The sequence below is a fragment of the Narcine bancroftii genome, chromosome 10 (assembly GCF_036971445.1).
Source record: "Narcine bancroftii isolate sNarBan1 chromosome 10, sNarBan1.hap1, whole genome shotgun sequence".
Classification (NCBI taxonomy): Eukaryota; Metazoa; Chordata; class Chondrichthyes; order Torpediniformes; family Narcinidae; genus Narcine; species Narcine bancroftii.
This window is the reverse complement of record NC_091478.1, coordinates 91,568,675-91,588,757: the sequence shown is the minus strand read 5'-3', so window position 1 is coordinate 91,588,757 and position 20,083 is coordinate 91,568,675. Positions and strand designations below refer to the sequence as shown.

The window sequence follows — 20,083 nt, the reverse complement described above, 5'->3', positions numbered from 1 at the left end:
TTATTTATTTTAACTTCATATATATTTCTTGTAATTTTACAATAAGATTTAAAAATGGCCAAGTTGAACGTGAGATTTTTTTTGCTGGAATCATTCAACCAATCAGTACAGAAGAAAAAAGGCTGAGTTTTAGGTGAATGATCTTTAGAAATACTTTAAGAACTTTATGACAACTTGGTTAATCGATGGGAAAAATTCTATACTGTCCAACCTATTGGAGACACACAGATGACTGTAGATAGTGAAATCTGAAGGTAAACACAATTTGCTGGAGAAACTTCCACAATGCAGTGGAAGAAAAAGATTGATTGATGTTTCGACCTGGAACTTTCTCTTTCTCTGGTTAAATGTAGTAGAGAGGCCAGTGTAAAGAGGATGGGAAGGATGGGTCAGGGGCCCCATATGGATTGGTGAACAAGCTCGAGGTGAATCATGACAGAGGCAGAGGACTGCAGATGCCAGACAAAAGGGGAGAGAGACAAGAAAAATAAAAGAGTCAGGTGGTGAAAGATGAGTTGTACAGGGTGGAATGGCCGAGTAGGCTGCCAGTGCTGGACTCTCACAAGGTGAGAACTGTGGTATGAAGAGAGATCAGATAGAACTTGAGGGGAGAGGAGAGAGCAGACAGGTCCAGTGGGGAGATGGGGATGGAGAGAAATGGAAAGGAAATGAGAATGGGTGGGAGTCTATGTGGGGATGGATGGGAAAGGGGACAGAAAAGAAGAGGAAGAGTCAAAAGGGTACAGAAGAAGAGAGAGAGAGAGAGAAAGTACGTGATCTGAAGTTAGAAAATTCTATTTTCATAGGGTGGCATGTTTAGTGTTGCGGATAGCACCAGAAACCTGGGTTCGAATCTGATGTTATCTATAAGGAGTTCATACATTCTCCCCATGTCTTTGTGGGTTTCTTCCGAGTGCTCCGGTTTCCTCACACCCTTCAAAATGTACCAGTGTCCTAGGTTAATTGGGGTATTTAAGTGGCATGGGTTCGTGGGCCGGAAAGGCCTGTTATCGTGCTGTTTACATAAAATTTTAAAAATACCATTGAGCTATCCCATCCCTCCCATCCTGTCCTCTTCACACTGGCTTTTCTAATACTTTTAACCAGTCTCAATCAAGGGTTTTGGCTCAAAACGTCAACTATTCCTTTTCTCCTAGTGATGTTGCTCCAGCAGATTGTGTTCAGCTGTCCGTCTTATTATATTTTTTCAGGCATCTTTGTTCCCGTATTTGTGACAAATTTCACTGCCCCATTTCCCAGAAGAATGTTCAGAATGTTGCACACATTTTAAAGCCCTTCATTGGTTACTGTTGATCAGTAATCCAACCGTGGTAAATTTTCACAATGCAGTAGTAAGTTTTGTAAATGAGCCAACTCCAGATTACAACACAGAGTCTGTTTTTCTGCTTTGAAGGAATGTAGCTCTAAATTTCTGACTGCAACATGCAAAAGGCAGGTTGGGCACTAAGCAGGTTGTTTTCAAGGTCAACTTGGAAGTCAGAGAAGAATATTTCTGATTAGTTTTGACTTGTATTGAACAAGGATGTTCTGTTGGCTTTTAGCTGTCCAAGGAAGCCCAAGTAAGTGCTACAAATTAGGGACAATAGATGTTGTGATGCTTACTCTTTCCACAATGCCTTCGAAAAGACTTGATGGACCAGATAAAGTGTTCAATAACAATTTTATGGACCAGTTGACTTTTCATGCTTTCAATACTTCCCATTTACTCTGGGTTTTTTTTTTACATCATTGTATCTTTTCTCCTGTTACTTCCATAAATTATTTGCATAAGTTATTATGATGTGAAATGTTCCTCACTTGAATGTTATAAAAAAAAAAAGCTACGAGAACGGGGGTGCAAGCTGGAAACATTCAATAGGCCAGGCAGCATCCGTCGGAAGAGAAGAGTTGATGGTTCAAGTCTGTGATATTTCAACAGAACTGGGAAAGAGAAATCTTTAGTTTCTAGTAGCTCCAATGGATGGAAGATATGGAGAGAACAAGGGGAATATCTCTGATGAACCAAATGAGTAAAGATGGCAAATTATGTCTATGAAAAGATTATATTTCTGGTGGTATGTGTTACTAACCTTACTGGTAAGACTGTAAGACTGTATGAATGGAAAGAGAAGTGGGCAGCACGTTGGCGTAGCAGTTAGCGCAATGCATTTACAGCGCCAGCAATTGGGACCAGGGTTCGAATCCCGCACTCTCTGTAGTGAGTTTGTACATTTTCCCGGTGACTGCATGGATTTTCCACAGGGGCTCTGGTTTCCTCCCACCATTCAAAATGTACCAGGAATGTAGGTTTATTGGATGTAAATTAGACAGCACGGACTCTTGGGCTGAAATGGCCTGTTACCATGCTGTATGTCAAAATTTAAATTTTAAATCACATATGTTTGCTAGGTCAAAATCCCTAGATCTGATACATACAGATGGAAAGAGTTAGCTATTTAATGTTGCAGAATTCAATATTGAGTCCTGCAGGCTATAACGTGTTCAGGTTCAATATGAGACATTATCCCTCAAGATTGTATTGTAACAAAACAACAGGGTATAGACATAAACTCAAAAGTGGGGGATGGGTATGAGATTAAAATACTCCACAGCCTAGCTATTACTGACACATAACACAGACAAAGAAGCATAATCTGATTTTTAAATGCAACATTAGCTCATTTGGTCTCACCTTATGAAAATATTCCTATCCCTTTCCTACTTTTCTTTCTTTCCCAGCTTTGAATCCGAAATATTAACTCTGTTCCTATTTATACAGACGCTGCCCGATTGTACTGAATATTTCCAGCAAATTTTGTTTTTACTTCTTCCTCACCTTTTGAGTATTGTTGACTTTTAAAAATTTATGGTGCTAGGGCAGAATTTGTTGTTCATTACAAACTGCTCTTCAGAAAGTGGTGGTGAATTGCTGCTTTTGACTTACAGCAATTTTCTGGTGAAGGTACTCCGTCGGTGCTGTTTGGTAATCAAGTTCAGGAATTGGACACAATGACCTTGGACCAGAAATTTATTTTCAAGTCAGAATAGTGTAACTTGATGACAGAAGTCCCAGGTTTGAGAAATTCTGTTCATGTTGCCCTGGCGCATTTTAGAGATGGCAGTGGCAGAGGCTGGTGGATATGGTGTCAATAAAGCAGGATGCTTTTACCTGCATGATATCAAACGTCTTAATGGAGCTGCACTCATTCAGGGAAGTGCAGAACAATCTATCAATTGTCATGTTGTAATGCTGACCGACTGACTTAATGTAAGTCACAGAGATTATAAACTCTCTAAGCCTTGCTCTATCACTGCTCCAAAAATCCTCAGCCAGACTCCACCAAGAGATTGAAATCTCCACTCTGACCCCTCTGAATGTTTAATGTTAATATTGAACCATAGAACATGACAGCACAGAAATCAGGCCCTTCTGTGCTGAACTATTATTCTGCCCAGTCCCACTGACTTGCACCCAGTTCACATCCCTCAATACCCCTCCCATCCATGTACTTGCCCAAATTTTTCTTAAATGTTAAAATTAAGCCCCCATTCTCCACTTCAGATGGCAGCTCATTCCATACTCCCTCCTTCTGTGTTTGAAGAAATCCTCCCTAATGTTCTCCCTTAAACTTCTCCCCTTTCTCCCTTAACCCATGTCCTCTGGTTTTTTATCTTACCTAATCTCAGTGGAAAAAGCCTACTTCCATTAATTTTCAGAACAAGGAAATGTTACCCAATTATTTCAACTTCGTCTTCTCCGGCAGCAGCGCAGTGATGTGGCTCTTTTTCTACTTTGATTATACTTCTTTGATTATATTTGTGTTCTTCAATTAAATTTATGAGGGATTATGTGGGTACATATCACACTCCAGCAATCATCCATAAGGACATAATTAAATAAGGCATACCGGCACATATTTATAAAGGGAAAATCAGGCTTAACCAATTTGACAGAAAATTTGACGAAGTAACATCGAGTTGATGAGAGAAATGTTGTGTACGTAGTCTTCCAAGGGGATTTTGATAAGTTTATTAGGAAATTTGAAGCTTGTGGCATTGAAGAAACATTGATTGCATGAACATAAAGTTGTCTAAGTAACAGAGAATGGTTGTTTTTCATATAACCATATAACAATTTACAGTACAAAAACAGGTCATATCGGCCCTTCTAGTCCGCACCGACTTACGTGAAACTCCACTAGTTCTACCTACCCACTCCCATGTCCATAACTCTCCAACCCCCTATCATCCATGTTCTCATCCAGCCTCCTCTTAAATGACAGAATTGACCCTGCCACAACTACTACTTCTGGTAGATCATTCCACTCAGCCACCTCTTATATTACTCCTAATGTATTGCCCCCTAACCCTTAACTTATGACCTCTTGTACCAATCTCCCCTACCCTCAGGAGAAAGAGCCTATTCACATTTACTTTATCTATTCCCTTCATAATTTTAAATACCTCTATCAAATCCCCTTTCAACCTTCATCGCTCCAACGAATAAAGTCCCAGTCTACTCAATCTTTCTCTCTATTCAAGATACTGCAATCCAGGCAACATTTTTGTAAGCCTGCTTTGTACCCTCTCTACCTTATTTATATCCTTCCTATAATTTGGAGACCAGAACTGCACACAATACTCCAAACTTGGCCTCACCAAAGCCTTAAACAGTCTCCACATCACCTCCCAGCTCCTATATTTATAAAGGCCAGCATACCAAGAGCCTTCTTCACCACCCTATCTACATGGGTATCTGCCTTTAAGGAATGCTGAACCATTATTCCAAGATCCCTCTGTTCCTCAGCATTCCTCAATGCCCTCCCCTTCAATACTCCTAATACATCCTATTTTGGTTATTTTTCCCAAAATGAAGCAGCTCACACTTGTCTACATTAAACTCTATCTGCCACCTTTCAGCCCACTCTTCCAAACAGTCCAAATCCTTCTGTAGTCCATGAAAACCCTCTTCACTATCCACAACTCCCCCTATTTTTGTATTGTCCACATATTTATTCACCTAATTTACCACCCCATCATCCAAATCATTAATATAAATGATGAACAACAAAGGACCCAACACCGATCCCTGAGGCACACCACTCGTCACCAGCCTCCATCCTGACAGACAGTTGTCCACCATGACTCTCTGATGCCTATCTTCCAACCACTACTGAACCCATCTGACTATCTCTATATTAATCCCTAGAGATCGAACCTTCTTCACTAACCTTCCATACGGAACCTTATCAAAAGCCTTACTAAAATCCAAATAGACCACATCAACTGCTCTTCCTTCATCAACCTTTCTGGTCACCTCTTCAAAAAATTCAACAAGATTTGTCAAGCACGACTTTCCCCTCACAAACCTATGTTGGGTGTCCCTGATCAACCCCTGCCTCTCCAGATATTTATACATATTATCCCTTAAGAATTCCTTCCATTAGTTTCCCCACCACTGATGTCAAACTTACTGGCCTATAGTTGCTCGGCCTACACCTTGTGCCCTTTTTAAACAGCAGAACCACGTTTGCAACCCTCCAATCCTGTGGCATCACACCCTCCTCCAGTGACTATTGAAAAATCACTGTCAGAGCCTCCGCTATTTCCTCCTTGACCTCCCTAAAGATCCTGGAAAAAATCCCATCAGGGCCAGGAGATTTATCTACCTTTATACCCCCCCAGAAGTTCTAAAATCCCCTGTTTACTAATCCCCATAACTAACCCTTTTCCCTCACACAATTCAATATCTCTTTCCTTCATGAACACCGACGAGAAGAATGTATTCAATATCTCCCCCATCTCATATGGTTCCTCACACATACCTCCGCTCTGACTTTCCAGTGGACCTATTCTATCCTTAACTTTCCTTTTACTATTCACATATTTGTAAAAACCCTTCGGATTTGCCTTCGCCCTATTTGCTATAGCCCCTTCATACCTTCTTTTTGCCTTTCTAATTTCTCTCTTAAGGAGGGAGGTGGATAGTAATGTGTCCCAGGGATCAGTGGTAGGGCCATTGTTTCTTCTGATCTTGTTAATGACCTAGATTTGAGGGCACAAACCATAATTTCTAAATTTGTGGATGACACAAAACTTCTATGTATTTTGATAGAAAGCTGTTCGAACTAAATAGATTGGTGAAATGGACAGACATGTGGCAGATGAAGTTTAATGCAAAGAAATGTTAAGTAATGTATTTTAGTGTGAAGAATGATGTGAGGCGATGTAAAATAAAGCATACTGATTGAAAAAGTGTGTAGGAACAGAGGGGCCTGGAAGTATGTGTGCAATCATTGGTAATGACAAGGCAGGGTGAGAAAGTGGTTACTAAGGCCACTTCAATTCAAGGAGTATAGAAGCAGGGATTTCATGTTGAACCTTTATAAAGCATTGGTCCAGCCTCAGCTTGTATTCAAATCTGGTCATCACATTATCAGAAGTTTGTTATGCTAATAGAAGATCCAGAAAAAAATTATGAATAAGGAACAGACTATAGTTACAAGAAAACATTAGAGAGGTTAGAACTGTTATATTTCGAGAAGAGGAGGGGAGTATTGATAGAAGTGGGTATGGATGTCTTAGATAGTTGGAGGCCATACCTTTTGCTTGAGAGGTCATAGATAAAATATAAAGGCATAGAGAATTAAAAGTAGCATAAGGAAAACCTTTTACGTGTATTGTGTGATTGAAATGTAGAATGCAGACATGATGGAGACAGACTACATTGTGGTATTCTAGAGAGGTTTAGATAAATATATGGTGACAAAAAAATGTTCAGAGCTGTAATGAAAGGACGAGCTGCTGATTTGATAGGTCTTATGGTCTCATGTGTTGCAATCGTTCATGATTCTGCATTACCAAATAGGAACAGGAGTAGGCCACATAGCCACTTGAGTCTAATGTTGTGGCTGTGCTGACCTCGGCATTTGCTTCACTTTCCTGTCTATTCAAATAAAAAGGAACCTTTGATACCCATGTAGATTAGAAATATCTCTCAGTCTTGAATATATTCAATGACTCAGCACCCACAGCTCTCTGAAGTTTTCCCATGATTTTTGATCTTCTAAGAGAAGAAATTCTTCCTCTTCTGCTTTATGTGAGTACCATTTTCTTCTGTAATTGTGCCCCTTCGTCTGACTTTCCCCACTGGGGAAACATTCTCTCTGCATTTATCTCATCAAGTTGCCTCCGAATTTTACATGTTTCGAATAGATCACATCTCAGTGAGGTTAGGACCAACCTGCTCAAAGTTTCCATCTAAGACAACATTTTCATTACAGTAATTAATCTTTATGAATGCTCTCTGAATGGTCTCAAGCGCAAGTATATCTTTCCTTGAACAAGGAAAAAATGTACACACTATTCCAGATGTGGTCTCGCCAATGCCTAGACATAAATGCTGCACTTTTATATTTCTGGCCTTAAGCATTGGAGAATAAAAATGTCATGATAATTGCCTGAGAATCTTATAGAAACTTACACTACCTGAATTCTGCAGCAGGGGATTAAATGAAGATGAACTGAACTGCAGCATTTCCTGTACACAAAAGCTGGTGATTGTTCCTTTGGCACTGTGAGGGCTGCAAGTATGTGTTCAATCATGGCTTGAATGCAACGGAAGTCAGCCACTGCTGCAAATCCCAGTGGTTTCTCCTCTTGGTGTCAGCAGGCAAGTTCAGCACTAATTGGCTTTGGCAAACAGGGCATTAATAACCCGCTTAATATAACTGTACACTTCATCCTTCATTCATTTACCATGTAGCAGCCTGGAATAAGCAAAGACATTAAGGAATTTTACAGGCTCTGGCAATGAAACACCCTCTCATCAACAGGTTGCAGGAGATTGGAATTCTGCTCCAGCCATCTTAGGGAAACATGGCTTCCTGATGCACTATTCTGCTATAGATTCATCTATGCGAGTATTGGCTTTAGCTTCTATGGGCAGGGTATAATCTCTGACAAAAGGCTACACCCAGAGATTTATCTGTAGATTACTGAGGCTTTTATTTAAATTGAAGTCACTGCTACTTTTTTCCACCTTCTCTCCCTTCAAATCTCATCTATGACAAGAGATGAAAGTTGAATCATGATCCACAGCGTTAAAAAAAATCTCAAAAAATCAATCTTGAAACAGGACTCTCTTGTAACAAGTCCAAACATCACATGCAATAAGCTTTATTTTAATAAAAGTAGGGAGATCCGTTGAAACTACCTTGGCCGTTTAAAAACTTCAGAGTTAAAATATATGATAAAATAAAATATGCAGATGCTGAAAATCTCAACTGATCATTCACTTTCTGTGAAAAGAGAAATGGAGTTAACATTTCAGATTCGAGACACTTCCTTAGAACTGTGTTGCTAATAGCAGGACTGTGAGACATCCCCAGTAGTCCAGATTATACCAATAGAAATGTAAAACAGCCAAAATCATAATGAAATGGCTAGTCTTAATACAGACAGAAAGAAAGAGAAAGTTGCCTAAAGCTCGAGAATTCAATATTGAATCTGGAAGGCTGCAATGTACCCAAACTGAGGATGAGACACTGATCTTCAAGCTTGTATTGTAACAGGCAGAAAAGTTGGAAAGGTGAACTAAAATGAGAGGCAGTCAGGAGCTCAGGTTGAATCTTGCAAACTGAACAGATCTGCTCTGCAAAATGATCATCCAATCTGAATTTGGTTTCCACAATGTAGGGGACGCCACGTTGTGAACACTTGATGCAGTTAATGAGATTGGAAGAAATGCAAGTGGGTCAAAGGAATTGCTGTTGAGGTGAACACTGTTTCGGCCTCTGGATTGTGGGAAGAAGTGAAAGAATTGGTCTTGTATCTCCTGCAGTTGTATTTGAAAGCACCATGGTTGGTGAGGATGAACAAGAAGAGCAGGGAGTCACAAAAGGAATGTTCAAATATATATCTAATGATGGAATTTTGCTGGAAGAAAAATTAGAGAAACCAAGTGCAAATTAGTTGATTGCTTTGTGGACCCATCTAAAGGCATTTCAAGAAGCAATTTTTCACTTAGAGGAGATTGAAATCTGGAATTCACTGCCTGGAAAAGGCAAAAGGCTGAGTGCTAGAAAAATAAATTCAGTATAGATTTGAAGTACAGCACAGTACAGACTAGAATTGTAAACATGGAGATGGAAGGGCCTGTTTTTATGCTCTATAATTTAATGACACCATAAACATAAATTATTGACAAAAGATATTAGATTAGTTCCTGAAGGAAAAGATTGGCTGAAATCATTCTCACAAAATTACTGGTTATGTGTTGGAACCAACTATCACTAAGATGTCAAATAAAAAATTTTGTGTTGGGCTGAAATACATCTTACTATTTCGGTAAATATAATAAAAGTTGTGTTATTAATTTGCTGTTATTATTAATTTATGATTTGGCAAAGAAATATGACTTGTGAAACCTACAGGACGACTCATACAGTTATAGAGTATTTAGTTTCTCAGCCAGATGACTATCAAACTACATCATATTTACACTCGCAATTTCTGTTCAATTGTTAAGAATATGATTTGTCCCAGGGTCTAGTTGAGTGACTCTTGTGAGTAGAAAAGAGCAACCATTGTGGACTTAATTCTGTGGGAACATGTATTGGTGTTCCCTTACCAGACCGTGATGCAACCTAAAAAGAGAGGTACTGGAGAGGTCAGGATGGCTAGAAGGCGGTCACAGGAGGCTGAAGAACAGTTACAGGACTTCCTTGAGTCAGTGGATTGGGCAGTATTCAAGGACTCTGTTGAGAATCTGAACAAGTACACCGAGGCTATACACACTTTACCAAAACAGCTGTAGATGACCGTATCCCTACCAAATCATTCAGAATTTTCCCTAACCAGAAGTCCTGGATGAACAATGAAATCCAAAACCTGCTGAGAGCCAGACCGGAGGCATTTAAGTCCGGAGATCCAGATCAATACGGCTGGACCAGGTATGACCTGCGAAAGCTATCTCCCAGGTGAGGTGGAGATTCCAGATGAAAATGGAAACAATAAGGGACACCTGACTGCTGTGGTAGGGCCTAAATAGCATAACCTGTTACAAAACCAAATCTGGTAAAGTAGCAGACAGCAAAGCTTCTCTCCCCGAGAAACTCAATGCCTTCTATGCCAAATTTGATGACAGTAACAGTGAAGTACTACCCCTCCACTCTCCACATCCCCTGATGATCCCATCCTGTCCGAATCTGAGGATAACGTGTGTGTTGCCCTCAAGAGATTGAATCTGAGAAAAGCATACAGCCTGGATGGAGTACCTGGCTGAGTATTAAAAATCTGTGCTGACCAACTTACCAAGGTATTCATGGATATCTTCAATATCTCACTCCAGCAGGGCGTGTACCCACCTGTTTCAAACAGGTGTCAATCATACCAGTCCCCAAGAGGAGTGCAGTAACTTGATTCAATGGCTATCGACCAGTAGCACTTACGTCAACAGATATGAAGTGTTTTGAAAGGCTGGTGATGAGGCATACCAGCTCCTGTCTGAGTGGTGTCATGGATCCGTTCCAGTCTATGGCAGATGACATCTAACTGGCTCTACACAAAGCCCTTGAACACCTGGACGGCGAAGATGCGCTCATCAGGATGCTCTTTATCGACATTCGCATTTAACACCATCATCCCCTCAAAACTGATCACCAAACTCCAAGACCTGGGAATTAACACCCCATTATGTAATTGGATGATGGATTTACTCACCTCCAGACTGCAAACAGTGAAGATTGGTAAGAACTTCTCCTCTGCAATTTTCATCAGTACTGTAGCATGTACGACTGTGTAGCTCTGTGCAACAAATTTGCCAACGATAACGCGGTAGTTGGTTATATAAAGGAAGACATGAGTCAGCACACAGGGTGGAGATTGAAACTTGACTGAATGGTGCACCAACAACAACCTTGCATTCAATGTCATTAAAACTAAGGAGCTGATTGTTGACTTTAGGAAAGGAAAGCCAGAGGCATACAATCCAGTGATCATTGGGGAAATCAGAGGTAGAGAAGGTGAGCAAATTTAAGTTCTTGGGAGTTACTATCTTGGAGGCTCTTTTCTGGACCCAACACACAAAAGGCATCATGAAGAAAGCACATCAGTACCTCTACTTCCTTAGGAGTTTGCAGAGGTTTGATATGACACCAGAAACCCTAGAAAATTTCTACAGAGGTGTGGTGGAAAGTGTGCTGACCAGTTTCAACACGGTCTGGTAAGGGAACACCAATACCCCTGAGCATAAAGCCCTCCAAAAGGTAGTGGACACAATCCAGAACATCACAAGCAAAACCCTTCACACTATTGAGTAGATCTACAGGGAATGCTGCTGTAGGAGGGCAACAGCAATCATCAAAGACCCACATCACCCTGCACATGCTCATTTCACACTGGTGCCATCAGGAAAGAGGTAGAGGTGCCACAAGATTCACACCACCAGATTCTGGAACAGCTGCTACCCCTCCACACTCCACCATCAGACTCCACAATGGCAAACTCAATCAGAGACTCATTGAAGGACTCTTAGTTGTGCACTTTATTGATTTTCTTTTGTTCTCTGTATTGCACAGTCAATTTGTTTACATTTGTTGTCTGTTTACAGTTCTTTTATTTATTTGCATGTATTCTCAGTGTACAGTTTATTTTTTGCACAACCAATTAGTGGTAATTCTGCTGGTCCCGCAGGAAAAGAAATCTCAGGGTTGTATGTGCTGTCGTGTTTATACTCTGACAATAAATCTGAAATCTGAATCTGAACCAGCCATACAGCCATGAAAAATCTTCAGCTTTGAGTGGTCTGGCATTACTGAATTATCAAAATGAGCCAGACAAGGCTATTTAGCTTTACCAAAGTACAGCTAATTTGGTTACGATCTCTGTCATAAGGTTTGGTTCTTTAATTATTCATCCAGGTATTCTTTAAATATGATGATGGCCTCTGCATCCACCATGCTTTTTTTTGGAGATTTCCAAACTTTGTTTCTTCAATTCCCCTCCAATCCTTCCACTAATTATATTCCCCACTTCTCAATGTCTCTACTAGGGAAATTAGATCCTTCCTAAACACTGTCTGGGCCCCTCATAATTTCATACACCTCAATTAAGTGGTTAAAAAGGGTGGAGTTTCTCTAATGGTATGAAATAAGAGCCAAGACTAATTCCCTCCATTTGTTCTAATTGATTCGGATCCAGCAGCATTCTTCCACCATTATGCTTGTATGATGCTAACCACTTTTTAATCTAAATTAATCTAAGGCTAATGTTTTAGACTCTAATTCTCAGTAATAAGATTTGACAATTAACGTGGATGGTGAAGATTCAATAACAAATGGATCTGTCATTGAAGTGATGACTAATTGTTGGAATAGACCCTAAAAAGCCCAAAGCCTCCTGAATAGTGTAATATGTTATATTTTATAGACAACTTGGGGAATTTTTGGTTGAGCAGTCCGAAGAAATTGAGTGACATTTTTAATTATTTAGATGCAATTGGTCTTTCTGAATAAACAAGAATGCAATTGCTCAGCCGTTTAATTTAGACTTTTTTTCTCTAGATGTGGTTTAATTTAAATAACAATATATGTCGTTAAACCTGCCTTTGAGGATCGGTTCACAATTTTTGTTCCCCCGTTCCCCAAGTGCATAAAAAATAGTTTTGTACCATTTGAAAAAGAAAATCACTGAGGTCCAACTGAAAGATTAATTTGTCCAAAAAGATGGATTATTTTCCTTATATTCGTCATAATCTCATTGTGTCACAGGGAAAAATTGGCTTATACGTTGCAGTAAGATTAGGGAATTGCAATGCAGCGTTTGGGAAAGGAAAATTGATTATAAATGTTCTTTTTGACTTACGTTGAAATTGTTTTGGAATTATTTTACATGTTTATGTTGCATATAATTTTTCAAACAAATTATGGGTTTCACAAAATATGGTCAATACAATATTCATGTACTTTAAAAATTCAATACAGAGAGATGGCTACATATTTAGATTACAGCCTGCCATATGATGGTCTTAAATTATAATGTTAAAGCAACATGTTTTGAGGCAATTCAGGAGTATTCAAAAATCGGACAACTTCAGATAATCTTTATTAAATTACTCCTCAATGGGTCTCTGAAGAATATCATCAACCATGCATAACAAAAAAAATGTAAATAGGCCTTAGATTTGATTTCTAGCAGTAGGTTTCTGCCTTTACTGCCAAACAGTAAACATCATTTCAATTGTCCAATTGAGTACAGAGAAGAAACTTTGGCTTAAAATATTATATGCTTCAATGGAACCAAGGTAATTGTTGTACTGGTTGTTCTAATTGAAAGAATATTAGTCAGTTCTTAGAAATGTGTTACCAGTTACATTATATATTATATTATACATAAATATGTTTTTAAAAGGGATAGATTGTGGGGGTTTAGTGTAGGTCATTTCACAAACAGATACTTACACTTCACATCTCATTTTAAATGAAAGAGCTTTGGCTGAAGCAAGACATTCAGGCACCAGCGGCATTGTAAGAGACAATGGAACTGCTTTGGAAGGAACTTCAAAAACAGGAGCAAATCGAGAAATTCGGGCTCAAGTGCTGATGAAGATCTTCAAGGATTGGATTTGGAGCCTTGGGAAGGGTTGTGGTTTTTACAAGTAGAGAGAGAGGGGAAAGAAAACAGGATTTCTCTTAGAGGGAGAGAGAACTGAGTTCTAAAGTGGCTTTTGAGACTGCAACATGGCAAGTTGGCAGGCTTGTTGAAAACCCCATTTTGAAGATGGGTCACAAGTTCTGAATTCAGCCTGGTGAAAAACCTTGTAGTCCTTGCAAGAGGAAATGGGTGGCTAGAGTGTTTCTCCTGAAATAAGGGAAACAAGAGGAACTCTGTGGTGCCCTGGAAGAAGAGGTTATCATTTGGAAAACCCACGATGGGGCAAGTTTCTTCAGCAAGATATTGTTTGTGTTCAATGAGCAACAAATATCTCTCTGAAACCAACAAGAACCTTCCTGAGTGGTAACCATTTACCTGTAAGCATCGCAGCCTGGGCAAAATTCCATAAATGTTAAATTCTGTGCACTGTATAAGAATTGCCTGATACCGGTGAACTTGGAGAAGTGTGAAGTGAATGACTGGATCATTAAAGCAAAGGACTTTACTGAACATATACACATTTCATACACGTGAGCTTAGAATTAGAAGGGGGTTAAATTAGGTTAAGGTAATAGTAATAAATTAAAGTTTGATCCTGTTTTTATGTTAAAAGAAAATTAAAAGCAACTTTTGTTTAAGTAACCATTTGTCTTGATGAATTTCTATTGCTGCTGGGTTTTGGGGTCCTCTGGGTTCGTAACAAAAGCCTTTAGAAAATCTTCCAATTTAGTTCTGCCTGTGTTCTTTGGACAATGCTGAGTGGTCAGACAGTAAGTACAAAGATCGTGCTCATCTCTTGGACAGTTAGAGTGTTACAATGTGCTTCAACATCTTTAGTTTTGGAAAAGTCAACCAGAGTTGCAGATTGCTTTTCCTGCAATTTGGCTTTTTGGATGAGAATAACTTTGAGCTGCTCTCCAAAACCCTTTACTTCAAATATCCTCTGAAAATCATTGTTTAACTACAGACTTTCAAAAATACTTTAATGAAACAATATTAAATTTAAGAAGATTTTCATACTGAAGGAGTTTTAAAATGAAGGCTGATGGGGATTGAAATGATATTGAATAAACCAAAGGGTAGTTTTTGTAAGTTAATTGATCATATGGGTGTAATTGGGTGTTGGGGACTCATGGGCCGGTTAATGTGCTGTACCCCTAAATTTTATAAACTATGTTACATAAAAACAATATCTTGTTTGTAATGAGATCTGCTCAGATATTATGATTTTGAAAAAGTTGGTGCCATAACCCTATCCTTAAATTATATGAAGGTAGGTTATATAAAAATAATATCTTGATTGCAATGAGATTTGCCCAGATATTGTGATTTTTGAAAATGCTTGTGTTTTACCTGAATTACTACTTAATGAATAAATGGCTATTAATTATCACTCTAATTACATGTTTCATGTTCATATTATTGAAGACTTTGGAGGTTACTGCTAAATGTTTATAATTTTAAACTTCTAGACTCTTTGTTTTATATTTCTTATTTATAGTTTTATCTCAGTCCAGTTGCTACATAATTGTTATCCTCCAGTGAAACAACAAAGAAAAAAATGTTTCAAGTAATTGCTAAGTAGCAGATTTGAAAAAAAAATCCAGTATTATGATTGTTTAGTTGCTTCAAGCCAAGGTATTTCAGTTTTACATAAGGCATTTGTTCCACTTCATTGTACGGAATGCTTAAAACATAATAGCAGTTTCTTGATGAAATGAAGAAAGTGCTAAATTTTTATAATCAATAGCAAAACAATTTTAATATTCCTGCCATTTTTTTCAGCATGGTTTAATTCTTCTCATGGTTTACTGTCGTGATCAGCATATTTCCTTCACTGCTCCATATAAGGGGGCAGTTAGTGCTCTGATTCACATTGAAAGGGTTGTTCCATCCTGTGAAATACATTTTTTTTTTCTATTCCCAGTTATGTAAACTTTTGATCATTGAGGTTTAAAATCTTAAGTGGAGTAGCACAAACCTTGAGATCACTTGCAAGTTCACTTTTGTGGTTATGAGAGATTTCTATCTTTGTAAATGCTTCTAAATGAAATTCCCATTCAGCGGAAACGGACATCGTATGATTGCATGCTCTTATTAACAACTTTTGATAATCAGTGAAGAATATAAGACATTTTTGTAATATATAATATTTTCCTAATCTTCATCTCCCTTTAAGGATTTTTTTAAGTTTAGACATACAGCACAGTAACAGGCCTTTAGGCCCACAGCTGGCGCCACCCAAATCCCTAATTGACTTCCAGCCCCTGTATGTTTTGAAGGGTGGGAGGAAACTGGAACACAGGAAGAACATACAAACTCCTTACAGACAACGCCAGATTCGAACTGTGGTTGCGGAAACTCTAACAGCCTTGTACCGGGTCGCCAGTGATGAACAAGGGTAGCATGATTGCCGCTGCAAACTCTCTGAATTCAGAGTTTGCAGTGGATGTATGGTCTGAATCCTCTCTCTGTGAATTCAGATTTCCCATGTGAGGGGTTTTCTCCCACATCCTGAAGACATGTCAGTAGGCTAAATGACTACTGTAAATTTCCACCAGTGTAGGTTGAATGCCAGGAAATTCAGAGGAGTTGAGAGCAATATAAAAGAGAACAGGTTACAGGGAAATAAGACTGAAGATGGGTCGGATGGAGTTGCCCTGCTGGGAGCAGCATTGAATCGATGGGCCGAATGGCTTTTTAAGTCACTCAGATCACACAATAAAAATATAAACCTCACTTATACTCCGCTTCTACAATTCACAATAACGTGGCAAGTCGATGAAGAGTTCCAGAGATGGTGGAAAACAACTGCATTAACGTGTTGACAGGGTTCGCGAGCAGAACGTCAAAAAACATGAGTGTGTGAAAACATGCACAGCCTTTTCATTTGGGATGAAGCCTTTTCGCAGTTCCTTTAAAGGTGACATGATTTAAATGCTGACTTTCTTATTCATAGTGTGTTGCAAGAATGCATGAAATCGACATCCTTCTAGTTTTGGTCCGATTCAACTTCCACTTCCATCCGACTTCAGGCAATTAAAAAAAATATAAGGTCACGTAATCGGAGTAATGTTAAGAGATTGTTTCCGGGAGATTTTATAAATTAATCATAGACTATGTCTGAAGAAACTGCTGCTATTAGCGCCCTGACATCATTTTCTTGCTCCTACCCAAAGACCCTTGATCTCTGCAATTCCGCGCTTTGTTACTCGGTATTATTTGTCGCGACCACTTTTAATCTCGTCGTTTCCTACCTCTTCCCGTTATTCACAGAAATATTTGGTTGTATTGTGACCACCACTGAAGTCACGAATTAGTTCCAGGCAGAGCTGAAACAGACGCGATTGCTTCGCTCTAACATTTGGTGCATGGTGTTCTTCGATTGCAGTTGAACACAAGCTCTACAATATTTAAAAACCGCATTTTATTCCATAATGCGGAAAAGTTTTGTACGATGGCCAAGACCACACAAGCGAGTTTATCTGAACAACATGAACCTTTCCATGTCACAATTGCCTGATTTCTGCTAAGTCGGCAGACTTGGGTATTAACTTGCAAACATTGCCTTGTCATCTCTGTCAAATCATAATATCTTCGCAGTTACCTTCGGCCTCCCTGATTTCTTCCTATGGACTGGTTGCTAGATTCATGATTGATTTGCATTTCAAGGGTTTTTGGCCTATCTCTGTGCACATTTTTCTTTCGAATAGGGAGTATTCTGCTTCGTCGAAAATCAATCACTCATTCAAACCTGGCATTGCAGTTAAATATATTTTTTTAAAATATATCCGTGCGGGATTCCTTGTTGCTGGCAATTTATTCTGTTGACAAGAAACTATTCTTTATTTCATATAATGACACGGAAGTTTTACCTAGTTATCGCCAAGATTTTCTTTTTACAATAAACTTTGAAAAGGATCAATTCGTCAGTGTATCTTTGGCTGCACTTTTTAAAAATCTGTAATGTCCTATTTGATCTTCGCTTTTAATTGTCCTTGCACTGATTTTTGTTCCCGCCATGGTATATTTGTGGCTTTCCTTTTGGATTAGAAATTGAATCAAGTTCTTCAGTTCCACAAGTTATTGACGCTCACTGGTCTAGAAACCTCTCGTGTTCTCATTTTGCAATTTAGGATATAGAAGGAGAGATGAATAGCAATTTATTATTAATTTACAGATTCTAGCCAACATTTTTGTCCTTGAATTTCCTCCAGATAGCTGACTTCAATGATTAACTTTGTGACAGTTTTACTATTAACATGCCTCTCCCGAACCCTTTGTTTCGCGAAATAAGTCATCGTTTGAATAAGCAGTTTTATGTTTTCTTGTCCTACCTCCATCTCTATAGGTCTCTGTTCCGTATCCATCTTGCAGCCCATTGTTCCAGGTCCCCTCGTACTTGGCTCCGCTGCCAATGCTCTCCCGGACCCCATATCGTCCTTTGAATCCATGGCACCATTCTCCTTTGTAGACCCACTTTCCCTTGCTTTCCACTCCAATGCCATGTCTCTTTCCTTGTGCCCATGTCCCCTGGTAAGTATTACCACTTGGCCAGGTGTATACACCCACCACCTCGAAACCATGGCTCCAAGAGCCGGCGTACTGTCCTTGCCCCTTTGGGCCGGTGCAGATGCCATGTCCGTGAGCCTTGCCATCTTCCCAACCTCCACAATACGACCCTCCATCATCAAAATCGAACCTGCCACCCCTGGACATGCATGAAATGAAGATCACAATTCAGAGCAAGAAGGCGTTTGGACTATTAAATCGGACAAAACAAAAACAAACAGGAAGGGGGGGGGGGTGGTGGAGAGCAAGCAACGCCTTCAACAAACGTGATGGGTCCACTAAAAATTAACCAACGGTTGGTTACTAGCAAGATCCAGTCATCTGGGATTCGATCGTCTTCGATAATTATTCAGAAATGTCGGCATATTTATCAGGAAATCTTCTAAAGCAACGACGAGATTCGGTTGATTACGATTCCGCCTTTTGGCACAGCAATGCGTCTCTACACCTCAAGAGAAAAACAACAGACCTGGTGTTTTTTTCCAACCTTGCACCATTGCTCTAATGCTGGAGGGAGGATGCTTGTGTTTTCGGAGCAGCCTGGCTGGAGTGGATGTTGCTGAATCAAGGGATCTGCGGAGATGCTCTCTCTCTCTCTCTCTCTCTCTCTCGGTTCTGAGTCCTGTTGGCTCTGTTTATAAAAACCTGTTAAAGGGAACAGGTTCCTCTCAACCCTTCTCGGTAAAATGAAGACGCAGGAACTTGCGTAACGTTCATTCACATTTAGAGAATCCCATTGCTCGGATCGGTTACTGCTGTAGAGATCAGGCTAATCTCTCAACGCTTGGGTATTTCAAAGCCTGCTTCTGTGCATTCAGAACATGATCAGCGGGCAGCCCAGCTCTGTTGGAAATGGGGCACTGTGATCCATTTACATCGGAAAATGGGTATTATGCTTGCATGTTATATGAGTGATTTCGTTGTACTATTTTAACGTGAAACCGTAATCCTAATAAGACATTCAATCTTTATGTTTAATATTTTGCTACCGAATTGATTCCCGTCTTGTGATTCTGGAATTGAATACTCACGGTTCAACTGGAAGGAGGGTCCAATAAACGCCAAGGTGTTATTGATTGAAATACTGCAATCACCAGGTGTTGAAAACGGCAGGTTGCATTGTTGGTCATAGTTCTGAGCTTAGTTCCTTGAATGATTGATCCATTCGTCGGTTGCACAAACAAGTTCTAAATGCATTGGATGGAGCTAAAAAAGATGCATGAATCGATAAGGACAAAACAGCCTTGAGGCAGAATGAGATTATTCTAGCTGGCCAGCTGTTGGTGGTTACATTGCCTACAAAATAATTATATTTTGTCTGCTGGTGCAATGCCTTCTTTTGGAAACTGGGGGGGAATTATGTGAGTGTAACGGCGTTAGTCATCAGAACGTGTCCGAGGTGTGTCGCCTGAAACTCACTGTCTCATGAGCTTCACATTTTCCCTTCCAGCCTATTGTCAACCATTGGTACTGGCTAAAAATAACAACTTTTCACTAGAAATATTCCTCGGACTCGGGTGTCGGTCTCTTTTGTATTTTTAGTGATGTACATTTTCAAAACGTGTTGCATTGGATGTGATCTGTGCTGGCAATCGTCCGAACTGATAAATAGTTTGTTTTGAACAGAGATATAAGGGTGAGAGAGACGTCTCGATTACGACTGTCAAAACAGTGGGAGAACTCCGCAAAAGGTTTAAAACAAAACAGAATGTTGTAAATACTCCACAGGTCGGGCAGCAGCTGTGGAAAGAGAAACAAACCAAAGCCACGTATCATTAGCCAGAACTGAAATGAAGAGCTGCAGGAAGGATGGGTGACCATGTGAATAAGCTGGAAAAGGGTTATCTGATCAATGAGT

General features: G+C 39.5%; 1 protein-coding gene across 1 annotated transcript in view; it reads right to left on the bottom strand.

The window, feature by feature from the left end:
* The window catches only part of jph3b (junctophilin 3b), an 80,935-nt gene extending 62,563 nt beyond the window's left edge, over nt 1-18,372 (bottom strand). Inside the window, exon 1 of the mRNA XM_069899529.1 lies at nt 17,991-18,372. Coding sequence (XP_069755630.1) covers nt 17,991-18,372 — 382 coding nt within the window. The remainder of the gene's footprint in view (nt 1-17,990) is intronic.
* Between the last annotated feature and the right edge of the window lie 1,711 nt (nt 18,373-20,083).